A 22,380-nucleotide genomic window follows, 5' to 3' on the forward strand; every position below is an offset into this window, starting at 1 on the left:
TAACAGTCCCTCCCCGCACCCTAAGGGCAATCTCTCCCTCTCTGTCTCTCTTTTTTTGTTTTAAATTGGAGTATAATCGCTTTACAATGCTGAGGTCGTTTCTGCTGTTCAGTGGGGCAACCATTTTTAACCTGTAACTGTTTTGTGGTGGTTTTATTTTTTGCGGTACGTGGGCCTCTCACTGTTGTGGCCTCTCCGTTGCTGAGCACAGGCTCAGCAGCCATGGCTCACGGGCCTAGCCGCTCCGCGGCATGTGGGATCTTCCCAGACCAGGGCACGAACCCGTGTCCCCAGCATTGGCAGGCGGACTCTCGGCCACTGCACCACCGGGGAAGCCCTGGTGGTTTTATTTTTAAGCAGTGTATTATATAGCTACTTCTTACTTTTTCAGTTCTAGGCGTCCCCTGCTGCCCGTATTCCAGCCACAGCCAATATATTTATTGCGATATAATACATAAGCAGAAAGGCCCACAAATCTTATGCTCATTGGATTTTTAGAAAGTGTTCATGTGCATTACCACCCCCCAGATCAAGAAATAGGACGTTGTCACGCCTCCGGGCCTCCTTCATGTCTTCTTCCAATCGTTAGCCCATAAAAGCCACTTTATCCTGACTTATAAATTAGGTTGCCTGTTTGTGAACTTCATATGTAATTGGATACCCTTTGTGTACTCCCTTCAGAGTACAGGTCCTTTGCATCCTGAGGTAGGTTTATTTTTAGGTATTTTATTCTTTTTAATGCGATGGTAAATGGGAGTGTTTCCTTCCTTTCTGTTGCTGATCTTTCATTGTTAATATATAGAAGTGCAACAGATTTCTGTGTATTCGTTTTGTATCCTGCAACTTTACCATAATTCATTGATGAGCTCTAGTAGTTTTCTGGTAGCATCTTTAGGATTCTCTGTGTATAGTATTATGTCATCTACAAACAGTGACAGTTTTACTTCTTTTTCAGTTTGTATTCCTTTTATTTATTTTTCTTCTCTGATTGTCATTGCTAGGACTTCCAAAACTATGTTAATAAACGTGTCCTGTTCCTGATCTTGGAGGAAATGCTTTCAGCTTTTTACCATTGAGTATGATGTTAGCTGTGGGTTTGTCATAGATGGCCTTTATTATGTTGAGTTACGTTCCCTCTTTGCCCACTTTCTGGGGAGTTTTTATCATAAGTGGGTGTTGAATTTTGTCAAAAGCTTTTTCTGCATGTATTGAGATGATCATATGGTTTTTATTCTTCAGTGTGTTAATGTGGTGTATCACACTGATTGATTTGCAGATATTGAAAAGTCCTTGTATCCCTGGGATAAATCCCACTTGATCATGATATATGAACCTTTTAATGTATTGTTGGATTCAGTTTGCTAGTATTTTGTTGAGAATTTTTGTGTCTATGTTCATTAATGATATTGGTTGTAATTTTCTTTTTTAGGCATATCTTTATCTGGTTTTGTTTTCAGGGTGATGGGGGCCTCATGGAATGAGTTTGGGAGTGTTCCTTCCTCTGCAATTTTTTGGAATAGTTTCAGAAGGGTAGGTGTTAACTTTCTCTAAATGTTAGATAGTGTTTGCCTGTGAAACTGTCTGGTCCTGGACTTTTTTGTTGGGAGTTTTTAAATCACAGTTTCAATTTCAGTACTTGTGATTGGCCTGTTCATATTTTCTGTTTCTTTATGGTTCAGTCTTGGAAGAATGTACCTTTCTAAGAATTTGTCCATTTCTTCTAGGTTATCCATTTTATTGGCATATAGTTGCTTGTACTAGTCTCTTATGATCCTTTGTATTCCTGTGGTGTCAGTTGTAACTTCTCCTTTTTCATTTCTAATCTTAGTGGTTTGAACCCTCTCCCTTTTTTTCTTGATGTGTCTGGCTAAATGTTTATCAATTTTGTTTGTCTTTTCAAAGAACCAGCTTTTAGTTCATTTATCTTTTCTGTTGTTTTCTTCATCTCTAATTCATTTATTTCTGCTCTGATCTTTATGATTTCTTTCCTTCTACTAACTTTGGGTTTTGTTTGTTCTTCTTTCTCTAGTTGTTGCAGGTGTAAGGCTAGGTTGTTTGAGATTTTTCTTGTTTCCTGAGATATGCTTGTATTGCTATATTTGAATACTTCCCTCTTAGAACTGCTTTTGCTGCGTCCCATAGGTTTTGGATCATCATATTTTCATTTGTCTCTAGGTATTTTTTTGATTTCCTCTGATTTCTTCAGTGATCCATTGGTTATTTGGTAGCATATGGTTTGGCCTCCACGTTTGTGTTCTTTACAGTTTTTTACTTGTACATTTATCTTTTCTGTTGTTTTCTTCATCTCTAATTCATTTATTTCTGCTCTGATCTTTATGATTTCTTTCCTTCTACTAACTTTGGGTTTTGTTTGTTCTTCTTTCTCTAGTTGTTGCAGGTGTAAGGCTAGGTTGTTTGAGATTTTTCTTGTTTCCTGAGATATGCTTGTATTGCTATATATTGAATACTTCCCTCTTAGAACTGCTTTTGCTGCGTCCCATAGGTTTTGGATCATCATATTTTCATTTGTCTCTAGGTATTTTTTTGATTTCCTCTGATTTCTTCAGTGATCCATTGGTTATTTGGTAGCATATGGTTTGGCCTCCACGTTTGTGTTCTTTACAGTTTTTTACTTGTAGTTGATTTCTCTCTTTTTTTTAATTTATTATATTTTATTTTTGGCTGCGTTGAGTCTTTGTTGCTGCACATGGGCTTTCTCTAGTTGTGGCCAGTGGGGGCTACTCTTCGTTGCGGTGTGTGTGCTTCTCATTACAGTGGCTTCTCTTTGTTGTGGAGCATGGGCTCTAGGCACGCGGGCTTCAGTAGTTGTGGTGCACGGGCTTGGTTGCTCCATGGCGTGTGGGATCTTCCTGCACGAGAACTCGAAGTTGATTTCTAATCTCATAGCGTTGTGGTTGGAAAAGATGCTTGATATGATTTCAGTTTTCTTAAATTTACCAAGGCTTGTTTTGTGGCCCAGCATGTGATCTATTTTGGAGAATGTTCCATGTGCCCTTGAGAAGAAAGTGTATTCTGCTGCTTTCGGGTGGAATGCTCTGTAAATATCAATTAAGTCCATCTGGTCTGATGTGTCATTTAAGGCCTGTGTTCCCTTATTGATTTTCTGTCTGGACGGTATGTCCATTGATGTAAGTGGGTTGTTAAAATCCCCCACTACTATTGTGTTTCTGTTGATTTCTCCTTTTATGGCTGTTAACATTTGCCTTATATATTAACATGCTCCTTTGTTGGGTGCATACATATTTACAGTTGTTACATCTTCTTGGATTGATCCCTTGATCATTACGTAGTGTCCTTCTTTGTCTCTTGTAACAGTCTTTATTTTAAAGTCTATTTTGTCTGATACAAGTGTTGCTACTCCAGCTTTCTTTTGATTTCCAATTGCATGGAATACCTTTTTCCATCCCCTCACTTTCAGTCTGTATGTGTCCCTTGATCTGAAGTGGGTCCTTGTAGATAACATATATATGGGTCTTGTTTTTGTACCCATTCAGCCAGTCTGTCTTTTGGTTGGAGTATTTAATCCATTTACATTTAAGGTAATTATTGATATGTATGTTCTTATTGTCATGTTGTTAATTGTTTTGAATTTGCTTTTGTAGGTCTTTTTCCTTCTCTTCCTCTTCTGTTCTCTTGTGATTTGATGACCATTTTTAGTGTTGTGTTTGCTTTTTCTTTTTTTATTTTTTTTATTTTTTTGCTTTTTCTTTTTTGTGTGTATATGTATTGTAGAATTTTGGTTTGCAGTTACCATGAGGTTTTGATATAGCAGTCTATATATATATATATATACACACACACACACACACACATACAAGATTGTTTTAAGTTGCTGGTCTCTTAATTTCAAATGCATTTCGAGTATCCTACATTTGTACTCTCCTCACGATTGCTGGTTTTGATATATTTGTGTGTGGATGATTCCTATCTTTACTATATGTTTGCCTTTACTGGTGAGCTTTCCTATTCGTAATTTTCTTGTTTCTAGCTGTGGCCTTTTCCACTTAGAGAAGTTCTGTCAGTTCTCATGTGTTGAAGGACTTAGCATTTGTTGTAAAGCTGGTTTGGTGGTGCTGACTTATCTTTTGCTTGTCTGTAAAGCTTTTGATTTCTCTGTTGAATCTGAATGAGAGCCTTGCTGGGTAGAGTATTCTTGATTGTAGGTTTTTCTCTTTCATCACTTTATGTTGTGCCACTTCCTTTTGGCCTGCAGAGTTTCTGTTGAAAAATCAGCTGACAGCCCTATGGGGATTCCCTTGTATGTTATTTGTTGCTTTTCCCTTGTTGCTTTTAATATTTTCTCTGTGCCTTTAATTTTTATCAGTTTGATTACTATGTGTCTCAGCATGTTCCTCCTTGGGTTTATCCTGTATGGGACTCTGCACTTCCTGGACTTGGGTGACTGTTTCTTTGCCCATGTTAAGGAAGTTTTCAGCTATTATCTCAGGCCGTTTCTCTCTCTCTTCTCCTTCTGGGACCCCTATAATGTGAATGTCGGTGTGTTTAATGTCCCAGAAGTCTCTTCAACTGTCCTCAATTCTTTTTTCTTTATTCTGTTCCATGACAGTGAATTCCACCATCCTGTCTTCCAGGTCACTTATCTGTTCTTCTGCCTCATTCTGCTATTGATCCCTTTTAGTGTATTTTTCATTTCAGTTATTGTATTTGTTCAACTCTGTTCTTTATAACATCTAGCTCTTTTTTAAACATTTCTTGTATCTTCCTGGTCTGTACCTCCATTCTTTTTCTGAGATCTTGTGTCATCTTTATTATCATTACTCTGAATTCTTTTTTTGAGTAGATTGCCTGTCTCCACTTCACTTAGTTATTCTTCTGGGGTTTTATCTGATTCCTTCAGCATATTCCTCTGCCATCTCATTTTGCGTAACTTTCCGTGTTTGTGATCTCCGTTCCACAGGCTGCAGGGTTGTAGGTCCTCTTGCTTCTGGTGTCTTCCCCCTGGTGGGTGAGGCTGGTCTAGAGACTTGTGCAGGCTTCCTAGTGGGAGGACTGTTGCCTGCCCACTGGTGGGTGGAGCTGGGTCTTGACCCTCTGGTGGGCAGGGCTACGTCAAGGGTTGTGTTTAGAGGTGGCTGTGGGCTCAGGAAGACTTTAGGCAGCCTGTCTGCTGGTGGGTGGGGCTGTGTTGCCACCCTGTTGGTTGTTTGGCTTGAGGTGTCACAACACTGGAGCCTACAGGCTGTTGGGTGGGGCCAGGTCTTGGTGTCAGAATGGCAGCCTCCAGGAGACCTTACTCCAATGAGTAATCCCCAGTACCTCTGCCACCAGTGTCCTTGTCCCCACAGTGGGCCACAGCCACCCCCCACCTCCCAAGAGACTCTCCAAGAGCAGCAGGTAGGTCTGGCCCAAGCTCCTATGAAGTCACTGCTTTTTCCCTGGGTCCCAGTGCACATGAGACCTTGTGTGCACCCTCCACAAGTGGAGTTTTTGTTTTCCCCAGTCCTGTGGAGTTCCTGCCATCAAGCCCCGCTGGCCTTCAAAGCCAAAAGCTCTGGGGGCTCCTCCTCCTGATGCCAGATCCCCAGGCTGGGGAGCCGGACATGGGGCTCAGAACTCTCACTCCTGTGGGAGAACCTCTGTGATACAATTATTTTCCAGTTTGTGGGTCACCCACCCAGCAGGTATGGGATTTGATTGTATCACACATACGCCCTCCTACTGTCTTGCTGTGGCTTCTTCTTTGTCTTTGGACATAGAATATCTTTTTCTGGTAGGTTCCAGTCTTTTTTGTTGATGGTTGTTCAGCAGATGGTTGTGATTTCGGTGTTTTCATGAGAGTAGGTGAGCTCAAGTCCTTCTACTCTATCATCTTGTCCCAGAATCCAAAGTAGACGTTTAAGATAATGAGCATTTCTAAAAATTAAAAAGGTCATTTCATGATGATAAAAGGTTGATCCACCAGTAGTGGGGGAAAAAAAAAACCCCACATAAATATTGAACACAATTACCCAACTTGACCTAATTAACATGTGTACCCAGCAACTGCAGAATTCACCCAACATGACAGATCCCTCTATTTATGTAAGACTTCTTGAATTTCTGTCAGTAATATTTTGTTGTTTTCTGTGTAGAGGTCTTGCACATCTTCATTGCTAGGCATTTGATGTTTGTTGATTCTAGTATAGTATATTTTATTTTCTACTTGTTAATTTTTGTAAATTGATCTTTGTGACAGATTGTATTTTCCAAGGATGCTCCCATCCCACATGCTCTTTACAGTGTGGTATGAACATCCTCCAAAGAGAAGTGAGGTTTATAATCCCATCCCTTGAACCTGTGAACTTCGTAACTTCTTGTGGTAAGTCAGGGGCTTGGGTGTTGATCAAGGAGGAGACAAGATAAACTTTAAACACATAAACTTTATTTGGATGGCAGTTGGACAGGATTGCATGAGAGAGGAAGTCCTTCAACACGTGAGAACTGACAGAACTTAAGAAAAAATTAGTTCCAGAGATGGTGGCGTGAGACCACCACCTATAAGTGGAATAGGACAAGGGGACTCCCAGGGGCAACAGGGAAATCAGAGAGGGGCTCATGTGTCTAGGTGATGTCCCTCAGCAGCAGTTGATCTGAAGGACAAGCAGTGGTTTGGGGTCTTACAGCTATAGGATTGTCTTATCTATGGTCAGCAGATGTTCAATACAATTTCATGGGGTATGTAAAGTAGGTAGGCTCTAATCGGCTAAAATTATGGTTTGGGACAATATTTAAAGCAGTCGATGTGTGAGGATTTGAGTTTGTCACAGGCCAGCTTTTAGCTAATGATCCTAGCCTGCTTTACAATGTGTTAGTTTCTGCTATACAGCAAAGCGAGTTATACACATATCCATTAGAAATTTAAATTTTAAACATAAATTAATTGGCCAAACTATTTAGCCAAAGATATTTTGCCAAATGGCTTTGAATTTGGGATGCTTAAGGCAATACAAAACTCCAAGCTTTTTCAAACACATATTTATTTTTGGCATCATCCTATGTCCAAGACATTGTTTTGTGATCAAGTCTTCCGTCTTCCTGGAACACTTCTCACACTTTCTCCTCTCCCTTTCCTCCATCTGCCTGGTTAACTGTGTCCTTCAGCTGAGGTTTTAGGTAGCCCTTCCAAGTTAGATGGCCCCACGTGAGTTTCCACAGCACCCTATACTTCCCCTATCATAATGATTACGTTCTATTATCATTACTTGTTTGACATTTTACCCTGCAAATACATGAGCTCCGCAAGAGCTGAGATTATACCTGTTGTATTTTATCAAATCCAAAATGCCTGGCACATAGTAGGTGCTTAATATTAGAATAAATGAATGAATTCAAATGCATAAGCATGGTTCTTGCCAGAAAAATTACCATCTAGAAAGGGGCCATAACAGGTAAAGATCTGTACAATACTAAGGGTGGTAAGAAAGAATTGTGAGAATGCAGTAAGGAGGTAGGAAGAGTGCACTGGGAATATGGGAGAGGAAAGCTCCTGGGTGAGATCCAGGAATTATTATCCAGTCTTGAAGGATGGGTAGGTAGAAGCAGGGCACATGAATCAGTGAGATTGAGGCAGGAGAGCTTTTGGTCTTTAGAAAACTGTGGATGAAAGCAGAGGTCCTCAAAGTATTGTCTTAGTGAAACGTGTAATATTTACAGTGTGATCATGGCTCTGCTTTTACTTTTGGCATGGATTAATAACGTGCTAAAATTTAAGTTTAATAAATGGCAACTTCTTGTCAAGGCTGTGCAGTTCTATCCATCGGTGAGGTGTCTCTTCCCTTTCTCCACCTCACTTCCCCTACCCAGCCTTTGTGAAATCAGAAGAGTGGGCTAAATGATTGGGGAAAGCACAGAGCTTCTCAGACTTCAACGTGCATATAAATCACCTGGAAAATGCAGATTCTGGTTCAGTAGGTCGGGGGTGGGGTCCGAGAATTTCCATCTCTAACTACCTCTCAAGTGATGCTCAAACGCTGTCCCGAGACCACACATTAAGTAGCAGGATCTGGGGTGGAGCTCTAGCTGTGGACTAAAGAGACCATCACAGGTAGAGTTGCAGCAACTTGGAGAAGGTTCTCTGGTTCAGTGATTCTGGCCACCCCTCCCACCATGTTCCTTCATTCTTAATCATTTACAGGTGTTTTGGGTTTTATTTACTATTCCTTTGCTTTTGCAATCCAGTTCATGAATTCTGGTTAAGTTGCGATCCTCCTCAGGAACTGAAGATGGCACCACAATCTTAGTCATTAAAGGACACTTCCATCCTAAATGCTGTTATGCAAAGGAAAAGCATTTTTCTGCCCCTCTGAATGTTTCTTATTCTCTGGCCTGATACATGCTTAGAGAAGACAAGTTTCTTTGCAGATGGAGCATAGTTTTCCAGTGATTTTTGAAAATCAAGCTGGATTAAGATTATGTCAAAACCTTTTTTCTTAAAGCTTTTTTAGAACCCTGTTTTAAATGTTTATTACATTTTGTATATTCAAGATGAATTGCAATTTCTGTTACAAAATTCCTGGATTGTTTTGAAGTATTTTCATTTCTCCCAGAGAAGGTGTTGTCTTTCAGCTGCTAATTATTCATGCTCTATCTAGTGAATACATAATCATGGAATTTAGGCTAAAAGAGATTGAAGAGCTTTCAACCAATTAGCTCACTTGACAAAAGAGAAAACAGGCTCCCCAGTTTTGCTGAAGTTCTCTTGAAAGAGTTTCGGTACGTTGCAACAGAAAAAATCCTAACAGACCCATATATGACAGACCTTCCAGTGCAGCTAAAGACAGAGGATCTTGTCTATGCTTTATGTATTCTTAATTTGATTTTGGCTTCCCAGCAAGCTGCTTTCTGACCTCTCCCAGGGCTAGGAATGCCCCATTTGTGTCTAGAGCTACTTGTAGTCTCTCATTGCAGTAGATTATAGATTAAGCCAGTGGTTCTGAAACTTTACTGGGCATTAGAATCACTTGAAGGGCTTCTTGTTAAAATGCAGATTTCTAATTCAGTAAGTCTGAGGTCAGGGTTGTGAATTTGAATTTCTAACAAGCTCTCAGGTGATGCTAATTCTTATTCCATCACCTGAGATGCAGGACCACACTTTGAGAACCATCAGATTAAGCTAACATTGGGGCTACATGTTTCTTCATTATGTTCATCAAGAAAGAGAGCATCCCAACATTCCCACAAAGAGCGCTGAGATTCACCCTTCCTAGACCAAGTTAGGGCATGTGATTACCCCTAAACCAGTTTCTGCAGTCATGAGGAAGGAATGTGCTGAATGGCAAAGCCAGAATCACCTCTGTCTGCAGTTGAAAAGCAGGGCTGTGGGAAAGAAGAACTAGAGTCCACTATAAGTGTGTGGTATGAATGAAAGTCACCTTGTAACCATCACAAAGCTTCTCAGGCAACCACCGAAGAAAAATAACACATGCTAAATACACGTGTCTTAGAACAGGTCAAAACTGCATTTGGTAATGAGTTTATTTACTATTTGATAGAATTGTTCCTTTGTTTATTTGAGACAAGTCCTTAGGTTATTGGCTCTCAGCTGTAACTAAGGTAAAATGTCTTTGGATTTCACAAGTATTAGTCTCTTATATGTAAGTCGAACTTGGTTAATAATTTAAGATGGTAAAAATCTGTCTTCAAAGCATGAACGTTTAGTTTACTAACAGTTAGCTTTATGGGATACTTTTAAAGACCAGGATAAATAATGAAGTATAATTTGGCCCACTGGAGGGCAGTAGTTTCTGGATACCAGCCAACAATTTAGAGTATGGTTTTCTGCTCCAGTGCTAATTACAATGTTGATTTGAGCAGCAGCTCTTTAGTCTCAGCGATAAGGGCGGGGGTGGAAACCTGAGTCGTGGTTAAAATGTGCAATATTGAAGCTTCCCGATCATTGCAGTGCAGCCTCGTTTGGATCTGTAATGAATTCCTTCCCTGTGAACAGCCAGACACCTCATTACTACCCAGACCTGCTTTCACTCTGCCAGTACTTTCTTTAGTGGGACCATTCAAGTTCCTTAGATTATGAGGCCATGGAATTGCATAATGCTGTACTTATTCCTAGCCGAGAATAGAGCAGCCTGATGGAACCACCCAGTCAGATACCCTCTCTGGGTGCTTGTTCTACCCCCATGCACTAAGCTCTTTGTCCTGGATAGCCCCATGTGAGCAGGAATTCAAGATAACAGCCAAAGCATACTTCTTTTGGGACATGCTCCCATGCCAACCTCTCTTTTGTTGACTCTGCTGCAAATGCACGCCCTCTTTCTCTGGCTTGAATGCCACTCCAGCATTGACACAGACTGGCAAACAACCCATCAGAACCAGCCAATAAACCAACCACTGGTCTGTTTCCCTTAATTTCTCCAAAATATATTTTCTTTTTTTTTTTTTTTCAGGCTGCCATCTTTCTGAGGACCTGAAAGGTTGTTTGGCCCCATTCTTTCTAAGAATATGGTGTTATACTTAACATTTCATGTTTAGATTTTTATTGACAATGCTTTGAGCTCTTTGGAGCAAAGGAACAAAATGCACTTAATTCATGAACAGCTGGACAGTGAGTTGAGTCTTGGCTTTCAGTGCTTGCTAAGTGTCTCCTTGGCGGGACCATGTCCAAGCGGGGGTGGCCTCTGGAAGCCTTTCTCAGGCCGCACTGGCCCAGCCTTCCACAACAGGAGGCAAACACGGCTGGGCTCAACCAGGTGCCAGGAGCCTCATTTTCATCTCTACTTAGAATCCTCTTTCAGTGCAGTTGTGAGATCAAGACTGTTCTGCTAGATTTTATTTGCATTTGAATGGAGAACTCACTATTTCTACATTCTAGACGAAGTGAAGTAGTTCGACTCAGCCATGTCTAAGAGCCCACTGGCACGGTCACCCTCACGGAGCAGCAGACGGTGACCCCATCCTGCCCACAAAGAGCTCTCAACCTAGTTTGCTTCTAATAACTCTAGAAACTCCACTTCTCTCTCTCCTTATCTTACATTGTCCTTTTATCAAATTTTCTTTCAATAATCTGAAGAATTTTTCTTCTGTTCTCCTCTCCAACCCTCATCTGCAACTCAAACTGATGCCCATGGGAAGATCTCTCTCCCGCTAAGCCTGCAGTAGATGGTATAAGATCCTCCCTTCCCTGGAAACCATACATCCCTGCCCGTTGCTGTGTGACTCATGGTGCCTCCCGGCAGGCAGAGTGTTATCAGGCTTGGTCATATGTCTTGCTTAGGCCAGTGGCATGTGATCAGAAGTGACACTGAGCCACTCTGGAGTGGAAGTTTTAGGAGGAGGCATAAAGCTTGAAGACATGGCTGCCCGTTCTACTAGTTTTTTGCTTTTCCCTCTGCCCTGATCCAAATAGGGGCTTCACCTTTGGTTTTGGTCCTAGAATGAGAAGACATTAAGAAGAGCTGTAGTCAACCCACAGCCACCAAACTGTAAGTGTAATGTAAAGATACCATTGTCATAAGGCACTGAGAATTCCAGGGTCATTTGTTACTGCAGCAGAGCCAACTAATACAAAGGCCAAACCATAAATAATAACTAAATAAGATAAATAAGATATAATAAACAGTCACAATTCCCAGTTACCTTTATTTATATAAAAGTATATTAAATAAATAATCTCAATATATACAAACAGAACAATATTACCTCTATAAATAGAAAATCCCCATATATAAAACCTTTTTTCAAATTATATAAATATGTACAATGTTGATCATAAAGTGTGAAGTACCTTAAATCTTAAACTCTATGTAACTTGTTGGTATAGTAGTCTTATAAAAATACAGCTATCTATCTGTCAAGTGTTTCATCAACAGCATTTAAGTCAGTTAAAGTGCTAAACTGTAATGCATGTTATGAATGTGCCCCAAATACAAGTCTTCTGCTTTTAACACATTCATATAAATGTTTGCTAATTGTTTCGAACCTCCAAAAGTACTCAAAAAAAAAAAAAACCCTAAACACCATATTACAAAAGGACAGACATACGTTAGAAAGTCCACCCAGTTTCCATTTTACTCTCCCACATGGTTTGAAGTCAGCCTCTCAAAAGTTCTCCAAAAATCCACCCAGGATTTTTTAGGGCATTTGTTCATTTGTTTTTCCTTAGATGATCTGGCTTCAACTTGAGTGTAGAAAATATACAGTCTAGAGCATGATACGTGCAAAAGGTGCTGTAGCATTAAAATAAACAGAAATTGGGCTTCCCTGGTGGCGCAGTGGTTGGGAATCTGCCTGCCAATGCAGGGGACACGGGTTCGAGCCCTGGTCTGGGAAGATCCCACATGCCGCGGAGCAACTAGGCCCGTGAGCCACAGCTACTGAGCCTGCGCGTCTGGAGCCTGTGCTCCGCAACGGGAGAGGCCGCAACAGTGAGAGAGAGGCCTGCGCACCGCGATGAAGAGTGGCCCCCGCTCGCCGTAACTGGAGAAAGCCCTCGCACAGAAACGAAGACCCAACACAGACAAAAATAAATAAATAAATTTAAAAAAAAAAAAAAAAAAAATTACGTCCCAAGGTGTCTAATGCTGATGTTGAAACCAGAATGCTAATCGTGAGAATAGGTCAGATAAGAGCTTTCTTTGAGCCCAAGGGTCTCTAAGCTCCAAACACACACTCATTTGTGTTTCCATGTATTCTACTGCCTTAAATGTTCTTGGTCACAGTGCAACACGAGTTCTGCAGAGTTGGCAGATCCAAGAGCAGGATCTTTCATGCAACATTGAGGGGCAAGCTCTCCTTCCCGCTTCGCCCTGCTCTCGCCTTCCTGCACTTATACAGAGACACAGACAGGACGATGATGAAGATGATAACAACAAGCATCACTGCTACAACGATGAAGGGCATTTCTGAAAAATAAAAGGTACCAAGTCAACTCAGAGAGAGAGCTTGAATCCCATTTATCAGTGGGCAGAACTGAAGGCATAACCCCAAATTACACCATCCTGCTTTTGCGTAACTTGAAATTTCTTTCCACCACAACATATTTCGATTAGGAAAGAATCTGTCAAACCCTAGATGTCTGCGGGCAATTGACAATAGTGAAAACGATTTAATAAACTGGATCATGCTCACAGTCTAGAAAGATGCATGAAGACGAAAGCAGGAACGGCTGTTAGAAACAAGTGGCTGAAAATGATGCTGAGTTGGGTGGCAACGATTATAGAAGCTGAACTCTCAGTGCAAAGAGAGATACAGAGCACTACCAAGATTCAAGTAAAGAAGAGATGATAACTGGTTGGGGCAATAAGAAGGCTTCCTGGTGGAGGTGGCATTTGAAATGATTCTCAGAGGACCCAATTCAGCAGATAGAGAAGAGGCAGGGGAAGCAGCGATCTAGGTGTGCTTGAAGTCAGAGAGCAGCGGAACTCAGGCTGGCTTTAGGAGGATGGACCTGAGGGCTGTGGGTATGAGGGCCCAGACGGTGCAGAACCAGAGGGAAAGAGAGCCCTTTCCTTCTGTCAGTGTCAATAAATGGGAGGGAATTTTAAAAGTGTTTTTAAAAGGCTTAAATTACATCTTAACAAGGCACTAGGTCATTATTGCTATCCTTTGACTTTTTGTTCCCAAAAGTACTCAGAGCACTACCCGCTCAAGCCTGGTGGGAGATTCCTGGGCTCTCACCCTCATGCACGTGTCTGAGCCTCCATGGCATCTCCAGATAAGATCCACTCCTCACTTGGTGTCAGGGCCCTGGTGTGGCACATAATGTACACACACACGTGCCGGCCAGGGACACACACATGCACGTGGTATACCTGATAGACTCAATCCCTTCCCTTCCCTTCCCTTCGTGGGTTAAAACCTTTGTGGCAACAGCCCACAGTAGGTGCTCATAAATGTGCATCAGGTGCCGCTGCACCTGGCCCAGCAGCTCCCCCCAAGCTCCCCAAGTCAGAATTTAAGTATGAAGAAATGCTCAGAGAAATCTGCATTTGATGCTAAATCCTAAACATGTACCATGGGCCCAGGGCTCAGCAGAGAGCTTAGCGCATGGTACGTGCTCAGAAAAACACTTGCTAATACAAGGGAACAACATAGAAACATCTCTAAATGCCTAAAATTATGAGTACCCCCAAAACCACAAAAAACCAAGGCAGTTTTCCCCTGAAGAAAGTACATCCTCGTCCTGGAAGGCACCCCTCCCTCCCTCCCAGATGGATCAGGGGTAGAGCCACTCACCCGTGGACAGAACTTTCTCTCGGCTAGTACACTCGATGAGACTTTCTGGACTCTTCTGGTTGGCTCTTCGTGATGGAATCACTGCTTGAACATTGAAACAGTAGTTTTCTCCTTCATCCACATCAATCAGAAACTCATTAGTGTTCGTCGTGGCCTTTTTCTGTTAAAAGATAGAGTCCTTTATTCATCTGGGCTCAGAGTGAATTCTGTCCCCTTTACTAAGTCACTGTGGTAGTTAAAGCCTACATGGACACATCTGACATAAAGGGTTGGAAGTGAGTTGGCTCATCAAGTTCCCCCGATAACTGCTACGGATGTTTTTTTCCCAAGGATAAAGATATCCAGTTTGGGCACATCCAACCCAGTTTTTAGCCCCTTTAGAAGATATCTGGGGCTTCCCTGGTGGCGCAGTGGTTGAGAATCTGCCTGCCAATGCAGGGGACGTGGGTTCGAGCCCTGGTCTGGGAAGATCCCACATGCCGCGGAGCAACTACGCCCGTGAGCCACAACTACTGAGCCTGTGCGTCTGGAGCCTGTGCTCCGCAACAAGAGAGGCCGCAATAGTGAGAGGCCGGCGCACCGCGATGAAGAGTGGCCCCTCCCTCGCCGCAACTAGAGAAAGCCCACGCACAGAAACGAAGACCCAACACAGCCAAAAATTAATTAATTAATTTTTTAAAAAGATATCTGCAGTAAAGGAAAATAGGAATGAAGTATTAATTGTTGAATGGAAAACAAATCTTGTCTCTGGGATCCTCCATAGAGGAAGAAATGCGGGAGCTGCTGGGAACCTTGGAGATGACCGGTCCAGCCCCTTGGCTGAGGAACCTGAGTATCCGAGGAGGCCCTGACCAAGGCAGCTGGAAGTCACAGGTAAAACCAGGACAGCGGCCCCTCCCACTCCGCCACCCTGTCCTCTCAACCACCCGCTCTGATATTTGAGTTGGAAAAGAAGCAGGCTGTAAAATCAAGGATCTGCAATTTAAAACGAGTCATAAAAACAAAAGAACGCTCACCTTTCCTGTACTTGAAGCTCTCCAATAATAAAGTATATAATTCAAGTCCTTGCCAAAAACATCGCGGAGGCTTAGGAATGTGCCGCCCACTCTGACTAAGGTACGTGCATCTTGTACAGTCACATTCAGTGCTGTCCCAACTTGTTCAAAACTCCGAATTGTTGGCTGTCCAAGGTTTGCTAAAACACAGAAAATGAGCTTTGTTGGAATCAAAGAATTCTAGACAAAGTAGAATCCCATTAATCACGGTTAATAACAACTTGGTCATCCCTCACGAAACAGCTCATAGAACCAACTCCCTAGCCCCAGACCTGGGCCCCGAGACGTTCTACAGCAGTGCTGTCCAGCGGAAATGTAGTGGGAGCCACAGATGTCACCTTAAGTTTCCTTGGAGTCACATTAGAAAACGTAAAAAGGAACAGGTGAAGTTAATTTTAATAATATATTTCTTTTAACCCCATATGGCTAGAATATTATCATTTTAACATTTAATCAGTATAAAAACTTCAGGAGATCTTTCTCAAAATCCAGCGTGTATTTTACACTTAGGGCGTTAGCCATATCTCAAGTGCTTAGCAGCCACATGTGGTTAACCAAACAGCTGCATAAGATTCCATATCTTAGATACAATAAATTAGAGGCTGTGGGAAAGCCCAAGAAATGTCTGTCCTTGGTACCTCAAGGAACCAGTTTTAACCACCAGGTCTCTTTGATGGCTCAGTTATCTCATGTGCTTTGGTTGAAGGACAGTAAAACAAATCCCGATAACTTAACAGGAACTACATGCAAGTATGTGTGTGTGTGAGCACATGCAAAACCATAAACTATTTTCCCTCTTGCACCGAGAAAGGATTTGCAGTGGCTGACAAAAAACTCAAGAACTATAAAAAGGAATCGTGAGGATGCTGCCAGTGGAGGGAGAATACATGTCAGGGACCCTGCAGTTACTGCAGGTGGCTGTGGGTAGGGTCACTACTCTAGCTAAGTGCTGGGAGAGGCACACAGGTAGAAGCACTAGGGGAGTTTGAAGACGGGCTCTGGCACACGGGGGCTCAGGGCAGGCAGCTACCTGGGGTGAGGCTGGCCCTATTTCCACCCTCAGAGTAGGTGCTAAGGGGAAAGGCGGCTGCCTGTCCCTCTGGCCCCTTCTCTCCATCCCTGCTTTGAGAAACTCCCCTCTGGGTGTCAGAAGGGTAAATATAAAAGCACCAATAACACAACACTTTCATTCCAAGTCTTCTTGCTAGAGCAGCTGATTTCACTCTTCTCAATGTGCTACATGTGTTTATTTAAAATACCTAGTTCAGAACCATAGCCATGACAAAAAATGTACATCTCCTACTTGGCAGGAATCCAGTGCTCTCCCTTAGTAGACGCTCAAGTCAGTTTCCTGGGCCAAAGGCTGGGGAGAAGAGCACTCTGCATTTTCAAGACCAGCATGAAGGAAGCAGGATGGGAGCTGGCCCGGCAAGTGCCAGCACATCACAGGACTCAGATCATGGTCAAGTGATTAAAAAGGTCAGCAAGCCCAACGATGAGATTGGAGGGAGACGGAACTCTCCCCATGGACTCGTGACCACCTGTGAAAAACCCTCAACTGGGACTTCTGAAAATTCAGAAGGGAGGTATATAGAATCTCCTAAATATATATGGGGAAATAATACTGGAACCCCAGGCTTGGTGAATTTCCTACTCCCTGCCCCTCATCCAGCCAGTTACTGGTAGGGTCTGGGGACAGACTGGTGGAGAAACCTACTTGATGACATTGTTATCAACTCCAAAGTTCACGTTCCGTGAACCTCCTGCCACATCCGGAATGAGCGAAGAGGCCTGTGGCACTTACCAGTTTCTGAGAAAGAAGATGTGTTTATGGATAAATATTTTTTTATGTCATGGCTCCTAAGGGTCACAAGCTCACAAGAATATTCAGAAGTTTTTGAAAACAAGAATGAACGGTTACTACAAACCGAGCTACTTACTCTCTAGGTAAGGTGTGAACTCCAGGGAGTTGGTAAACGGAGGCTCCCCAGTAGAACCGATGGCATCCAATGGGTAGGAAAAGACCCGGGCCAAGTATGTCTCTTCCACGTTTTTCACGATCTCGTCGGTGACGTCACACTCTGTGTCTGTTGTGTAGAAGCATTTGTTTTTCCAATTTCCTAATCTAGAGCTGAAGGAAGAGAAATGGAACGTTATGATTTGCATCCAACAAGACAAACTGTTTTCTGGCTGGGGTGCCTTGTTACAACAGCAGCTTCCCACAAGCAATCCCGAGGAGGCGTTTGGTATGCTGAGCACTTTAGATGAGTCTGAATCCTCACAGCAACCTGCGGGTGGCTCTGTAATTGTCTCTGTTCTTACCGATAAGGCAATGGAGGCAAAGGGAGACTGGGTGACCAGCTCCAAGTCACACAGCTGGATTTTGAGCCAGACAGCAATTTGACTACTGGGTCTGTGCTCTGAACCGTTTTGTTAAATATCTTCCTTAAAATGTAGATGATTTGTCATGACTATGTGGGATAAAGGGCAGTTTTCCATCAAGACCCAATTATTTATTACAGTCCACTTGTTATGTTCTGTTTACCACATTCTATATTCTATGTAATATATTCTATCCTATTACATTCTATTGTGACCATTCTTGGTGTGGTTATTTAAGTTATTGAATCTGCTATAAGCCAGGCACTGTACTGGACCCTCAGCCATGTTACTTTGTTTGGTATAATCCTTCCAAGAAGGTATTGGATCTTCCTTACATATGAGGACCCTGAAGCACAGAGCTGCTAGGTAACTTGTACAAGGTCTCACAGCTTATGCGGTGAGAGCTGGGTCTGTTCCTCTCATTATATGACATGCCTCCCTCACTTTCACAAGATGTGCTGTCAAAAACTATAGAGCAACAACACAGGTGGTTATCTGTCAAAGTCTGAGACTAAGAGACAGATCTGACGAAAGACAGAGCTTTCTTTTGTAAGATGTCATTGAAGAGGAAATGATTTAAAGTACTGCCAAAAATGAAAGTATCCTGAAATGATATAAAGAGCTTCTAAAAATGAAATTATTCTACAGAACCAAGACAATTCCTAGACAAATGTCACTGCAGCTGGATCCACACACATCTGTCCCACATAAGTTGACAGCTACCCTGACCTTCCCCATCATCAACCACTAGCGTTCCCTACCCTTCATTCAAGGCCACGTTCCAATCCCACCTTCTGCAGGAATCTCCAGATCTCCTTGCTCAGAATTAATCTTTCCCTTCCCCATCCCCCAGCACTGACATCTCATTAAAGCACTTAAGGTGAGGGTGGTACCAGGGCTCCACGCTTGTGCTCCCCCATCACTCAGTGGGGCTTTAGGGCTTGCACATGGCCAGGCCTTGCTGGATATTAGATGGTTTACATTTCCAGGTTGAACCAGGGGAAAACAAGCTGCCATATGGATTCAGTTGTCTAAATCCAGGCATGAGAACCATAAATAAGTATTTTTTTTTTAAGTCTGAACTAAGTAATCGGGCTAAGAGGGTGTGAGTAAACACACTCTTGGTCCTTAAATTCACAAATAAAGATTGATACAGAAATATCAGTTTACATACTCTTAGATTTCTCTAATTTTCTGTGATAAAAGTAGAGATGCAGTCTTAATTCCAGAATGACCAGAATGCATTTTTTTAAATTACATCATTTCTATTTTAAAAAGTGAATGAGAACCTGATGGTTTTTCTCCACTGCTACGGCAAACAAATGGTTCAGATAACAGGAGCAACACTGCTGGGTGCTGAGGCTACACTCTGTCTGAGAGATATAGCATTTGGTTCCTTCCGGCTCACAATAGCAACCACAGTCCTCTGACAAAATTTAGCACAAGCAACTAAATCATCAAAAGTAATAAAGCCATGAAGTGCTGTGAACAGGTTAAGAAGGGGCAATTCTGCAGTTCATTTCCTCTGAATGCTATAATCAGCATGAACAATATAAACGCCTCCAAGGTTCCTCTGGGTATTGCAAAATCTCCTGATTTGGAAATAATAAAAGTTCCGCCTGAACTTCTAAAAAATCCCAACAGAATCCAGACTCACCAATTAAGAAGCAAGTTGTTTTCTACAAGCTTGGGGAGTTCTGTTTTAGAATTCAGCACGTTTCATGGAATCAATACTACAAGGGATGGTCGGTGCTAAGGCTTGAGCCAGTAACACTTTGCGACCACCGGTGAACACTTTCCAAAGGGTAAAAAGGCAGTTAGCGCTCCAAGGAGGGGCTTCAGACACAGCAGCGGCACCCTGTGTTTGAGGACTGGCTGGTGGTGAGGTGGGTGGGTCAGGAGGAGCAGCAGGTCAAGACGCTTTCTCTAGGGAAGGAAACCGGGAGGGAGGAAGGCGCACTGAGGAGACCAGTGGGAATGACTTTCTTTCCTCCTCCCGTCTTTGGAGCCCCACATCACACCCGGGGGAGACCCACTGAGGGGTGGTGGTGCGCGTCGCTGGGTAGACCGTGGTACCTGGCCCTGCTGGGCGAGCCCCATCAGCGCAGTCACCTTCCCAGGGCCAGTTTCCTCTTCTATAAAATGATTGCTACGGTCCCTTCACCCAGGAATCCCATTTACCCGTGGGCTGGTCGCCGAAGAGTGCGGGTCTCCGGCAGGGGCGAGGGACTGCTCACAAGTCCTTCAGCACAGGTGTGGAGACGGCCGGTGCGGCGGGAACCACCCCCAGCCCGGGTCCGCGGGCGCCCCCAAGAGGCAGCTCTGCACTAGGATGTTTGCACAAGGGGACTGCGTCCACTTAAGTAACAACAGCCTTGCAAAGTCCAAGAACTTTGAGTGGACAAAGGCTTATGTTTCAAAAGCTGGTAACTCAGAAATATGTTTCCTCGTGTTCACCAAACAATATATTTCGAAGGTAAGCATTCCTCCTAAAATCTTATTTTCACTACCCAGAAGGAAAGCATCTACTAAGGTAAACTTCAGCTCTGTATCAGTGGAATTACTAACTCTCAACCAGTAGAATCTGATTTGACAAGTTTGACCATAATAGTAATTATTACCTCGAGTTATGAAATTCCTTTAAATCTTTCTATGTATCTATACAAGCATGCATGCACACACAAATTCTCTTCCGTGTTGCCTTGGCAATGGTTGTCATGAACTTGATTTTGGAAAAAAAAAAAATCCCAAAAAACCACCTAAAAGCCCCACTCCATTCTTAGCAGCTGCATTCCAAATGCTACAAAAGGCTTGGCACAAGCTAAACAAAATGGCAAAGCACCTTTAATTTTAGCCAGCGATACTTTTGTGCCTTTTACAAGCAGTGTTAATTTCCACAGCTGCTCTCCTCTACTTAATAAGAGCTCTACCAAGCTTCCTAGAACATTTCAGAAACCAAAAACTTGCTAAGAATATGGTGGCAACCATCAAAAAGAGGACATTGAGACTGAATATGCTGAATTAGGGGCTCTTGGGGACAGCTGCCAATCAGGGATGGGGACGGATGAGCAGAGCAGCCCTGACAGCTCAGGGTGTAGACAGAGGAGTATTCCGTTCCCGCTCAGTGAGTCATGAATTTGACCCCCTCCAAGATCATGTATGCAACCGAATTTTGAATCATGAGTCCAAAGAGTAATGACTCAAACACTGTTTAAAGGCAATGTATACATCCAAACTCCTCCCCACCTCTTCTCTAACATGTTAAATCCCGCTAGCAGTCTAGACAGCACGGAAAAAGAGCTGTGTACTTAGATGAGATGAATTATCAGCGATCATTGCCACCGTGGATTGCTCAAGAAGGTTCTCCTATCCATAGCGTATACTCCACTTATAAATTTCCCCATCATCTCCAAAAACAATTTAAATGTTCTATCAGTTTAAGTTCTGGAAATGTTGCAGGCTTGATAGAGTATGGCTCTGGCCAGCAAATTACGATGAATGCCCTCTTCTTTGTTATCTGTTAAATAATCTCATCCATCAATCAGCTTTAAAGACATTTATATTCAGCACAGGAAACAGCAAAAATCTTATTTTTCTTTTTTGGTACCTAGCTTACCTTATCTGAACAGTGTAGACATGATTGATGGGTTTGGGTTCCCACTCCAAAATGGTCTTGAAATTAGTTGACTTCCAAGTTAAATTATATGCTACTACTACATCTGTAGTGCCTTTAAACAACAGAGAAACAGCTATTAATGTTTACATGAACTTCTCAGCACACGATTTCATGTTGATGGTATAAAACATCTTCCCACTCCCCAACACCATCATAAACCTCACATTAATATTTTTCCAACCACAAAAGCTTTAACTGAATTATCGTAAGAAAAAATCTGCAATTTTTTCCTAAACCCAGAATTTCCTCATGGCAAGATTGACCGGGTAATCTGAGGAAACACACAAGGATCTTGAAACCCTTGTTTGAAATTATTCATGGGGGAAGCCCTGTGATAATGACCTGGAAGCACAGCCCAGGAGCCATCAGTGGCCCAGGGTGTCCACCGCCCAACTCAGGAAGGGCAGGACTCCAGGTTCAACTTAGCAGGGAAAGCCGGCTAGGAAGGGTTTTCCATAAATTACGTTAAAGGACAAAGCCCACATGTGTAAGAAGAGTTAGGACTGCATCCAATAAAAAACCCAAACCTTGACTTTTTTCGTTTGTATCTAAAATGTCTCTATACTGAAACTTCCACAGACAACCATCCAACACCGTCGGATGTATTCGGTTAGGATGCCTTAGTGTTAAGGTCTGCCTGGCCAGTTCTCAGCAGATCAGCCTCTGTCCTGCCCGCACACAGAACAGGCTTACAGGGCATGCACAATGTGGTGGTGCCTGCTCCAGTGCAAGCGACATTTTGCAATGACTGCCTCTAACGCAATCTAAAACACAGACGATCAAGATAAGACCGAGAGCCGCTTTTTATTATGGAAAGTGCATATATAATGAAGGATAACATTCAAACATTGCACGCCGACCCGTGCAGGTGAGGAGCCACGTCCCACCACCTTCAAGGTGTCGGCTCCCTGGGAAGCTCTTTTCCTAAACTTCAAGCGAGAGGCCCGAACGCACGTAGGCAACGCTGGACGCCACGAACAAGCATCTCTAGCAGAAGGGGCGGCGGGTCCCGGGCGGGTGGCACCTCAGGGCGGCAGGGCGAGCCTGCTGCCAGCCAGG

At 42.9% G+C, this 22,380-nt stretch overlaps 1 protein-coding gene across 1 annotated transcript in view; it reads right to left on the bottom strand.

Annotated features, from left to right (window-relative positions):
- Positions 1 to 12,537: 12,537 nt before the first annotated feature.
- The window catches only part of F3 (coagulation factor III, tissue factor), a 10,292-nt gene continuing 449 nt past the window's right edge, over positions 12,538 to 22,380 (bottom strand). Inside the window, exons 2-7 of the mRNA XM_024751246.1 lie at positions 22,015 to 22,075; positions 21,262 to 21,373; positions 17,204 to 17,394; positions 15,225 to 15,403; positions 14,209 to 14,368; positions 12,538 to 12,875 (exon numbers count right to left, since the gene is read on the bottom strand). Of these exons, the coding sequence (XP_024607014.1) occupies positions 12,739 to 12,875; positions 14,209 to 14,368; positions 15,225 to 15,403; positions 17,204 to 17,394; positions 21,262 to 21,373; positions 22,015 to 22,075 (840 nt within the window). The 3' untranslated portion in view covers positions 12,538 to 12,738. The remainder of the gene's footprint in view (positions 12,876 to 14,208; positions 14,369 to 15,224; positions 15,404 to 17,203; positions 17,395 to 21,261; positions 21,374 to 22,014; positions 22,076 to 22,380) is intronic.

Source organism: Neophocaena asiaeorientalis, unplaced genomic scaffold (genome assembly GCF_003031525.2).
Source record: "Neophocaena asiaeorientalis asiaeorientalis breed wild unplaced genomic scaffold, Neophocaena_asiaeorientalis_V1.1 scaffold147, whole genome shotgun sequence".
Lineage (NCBI taxonomy): Eukaryota > Metazoa > Chordata > Mammalia > Artiodactyla > Phocoenidae > Neophocaena > Neophocaena asiaeorientalis.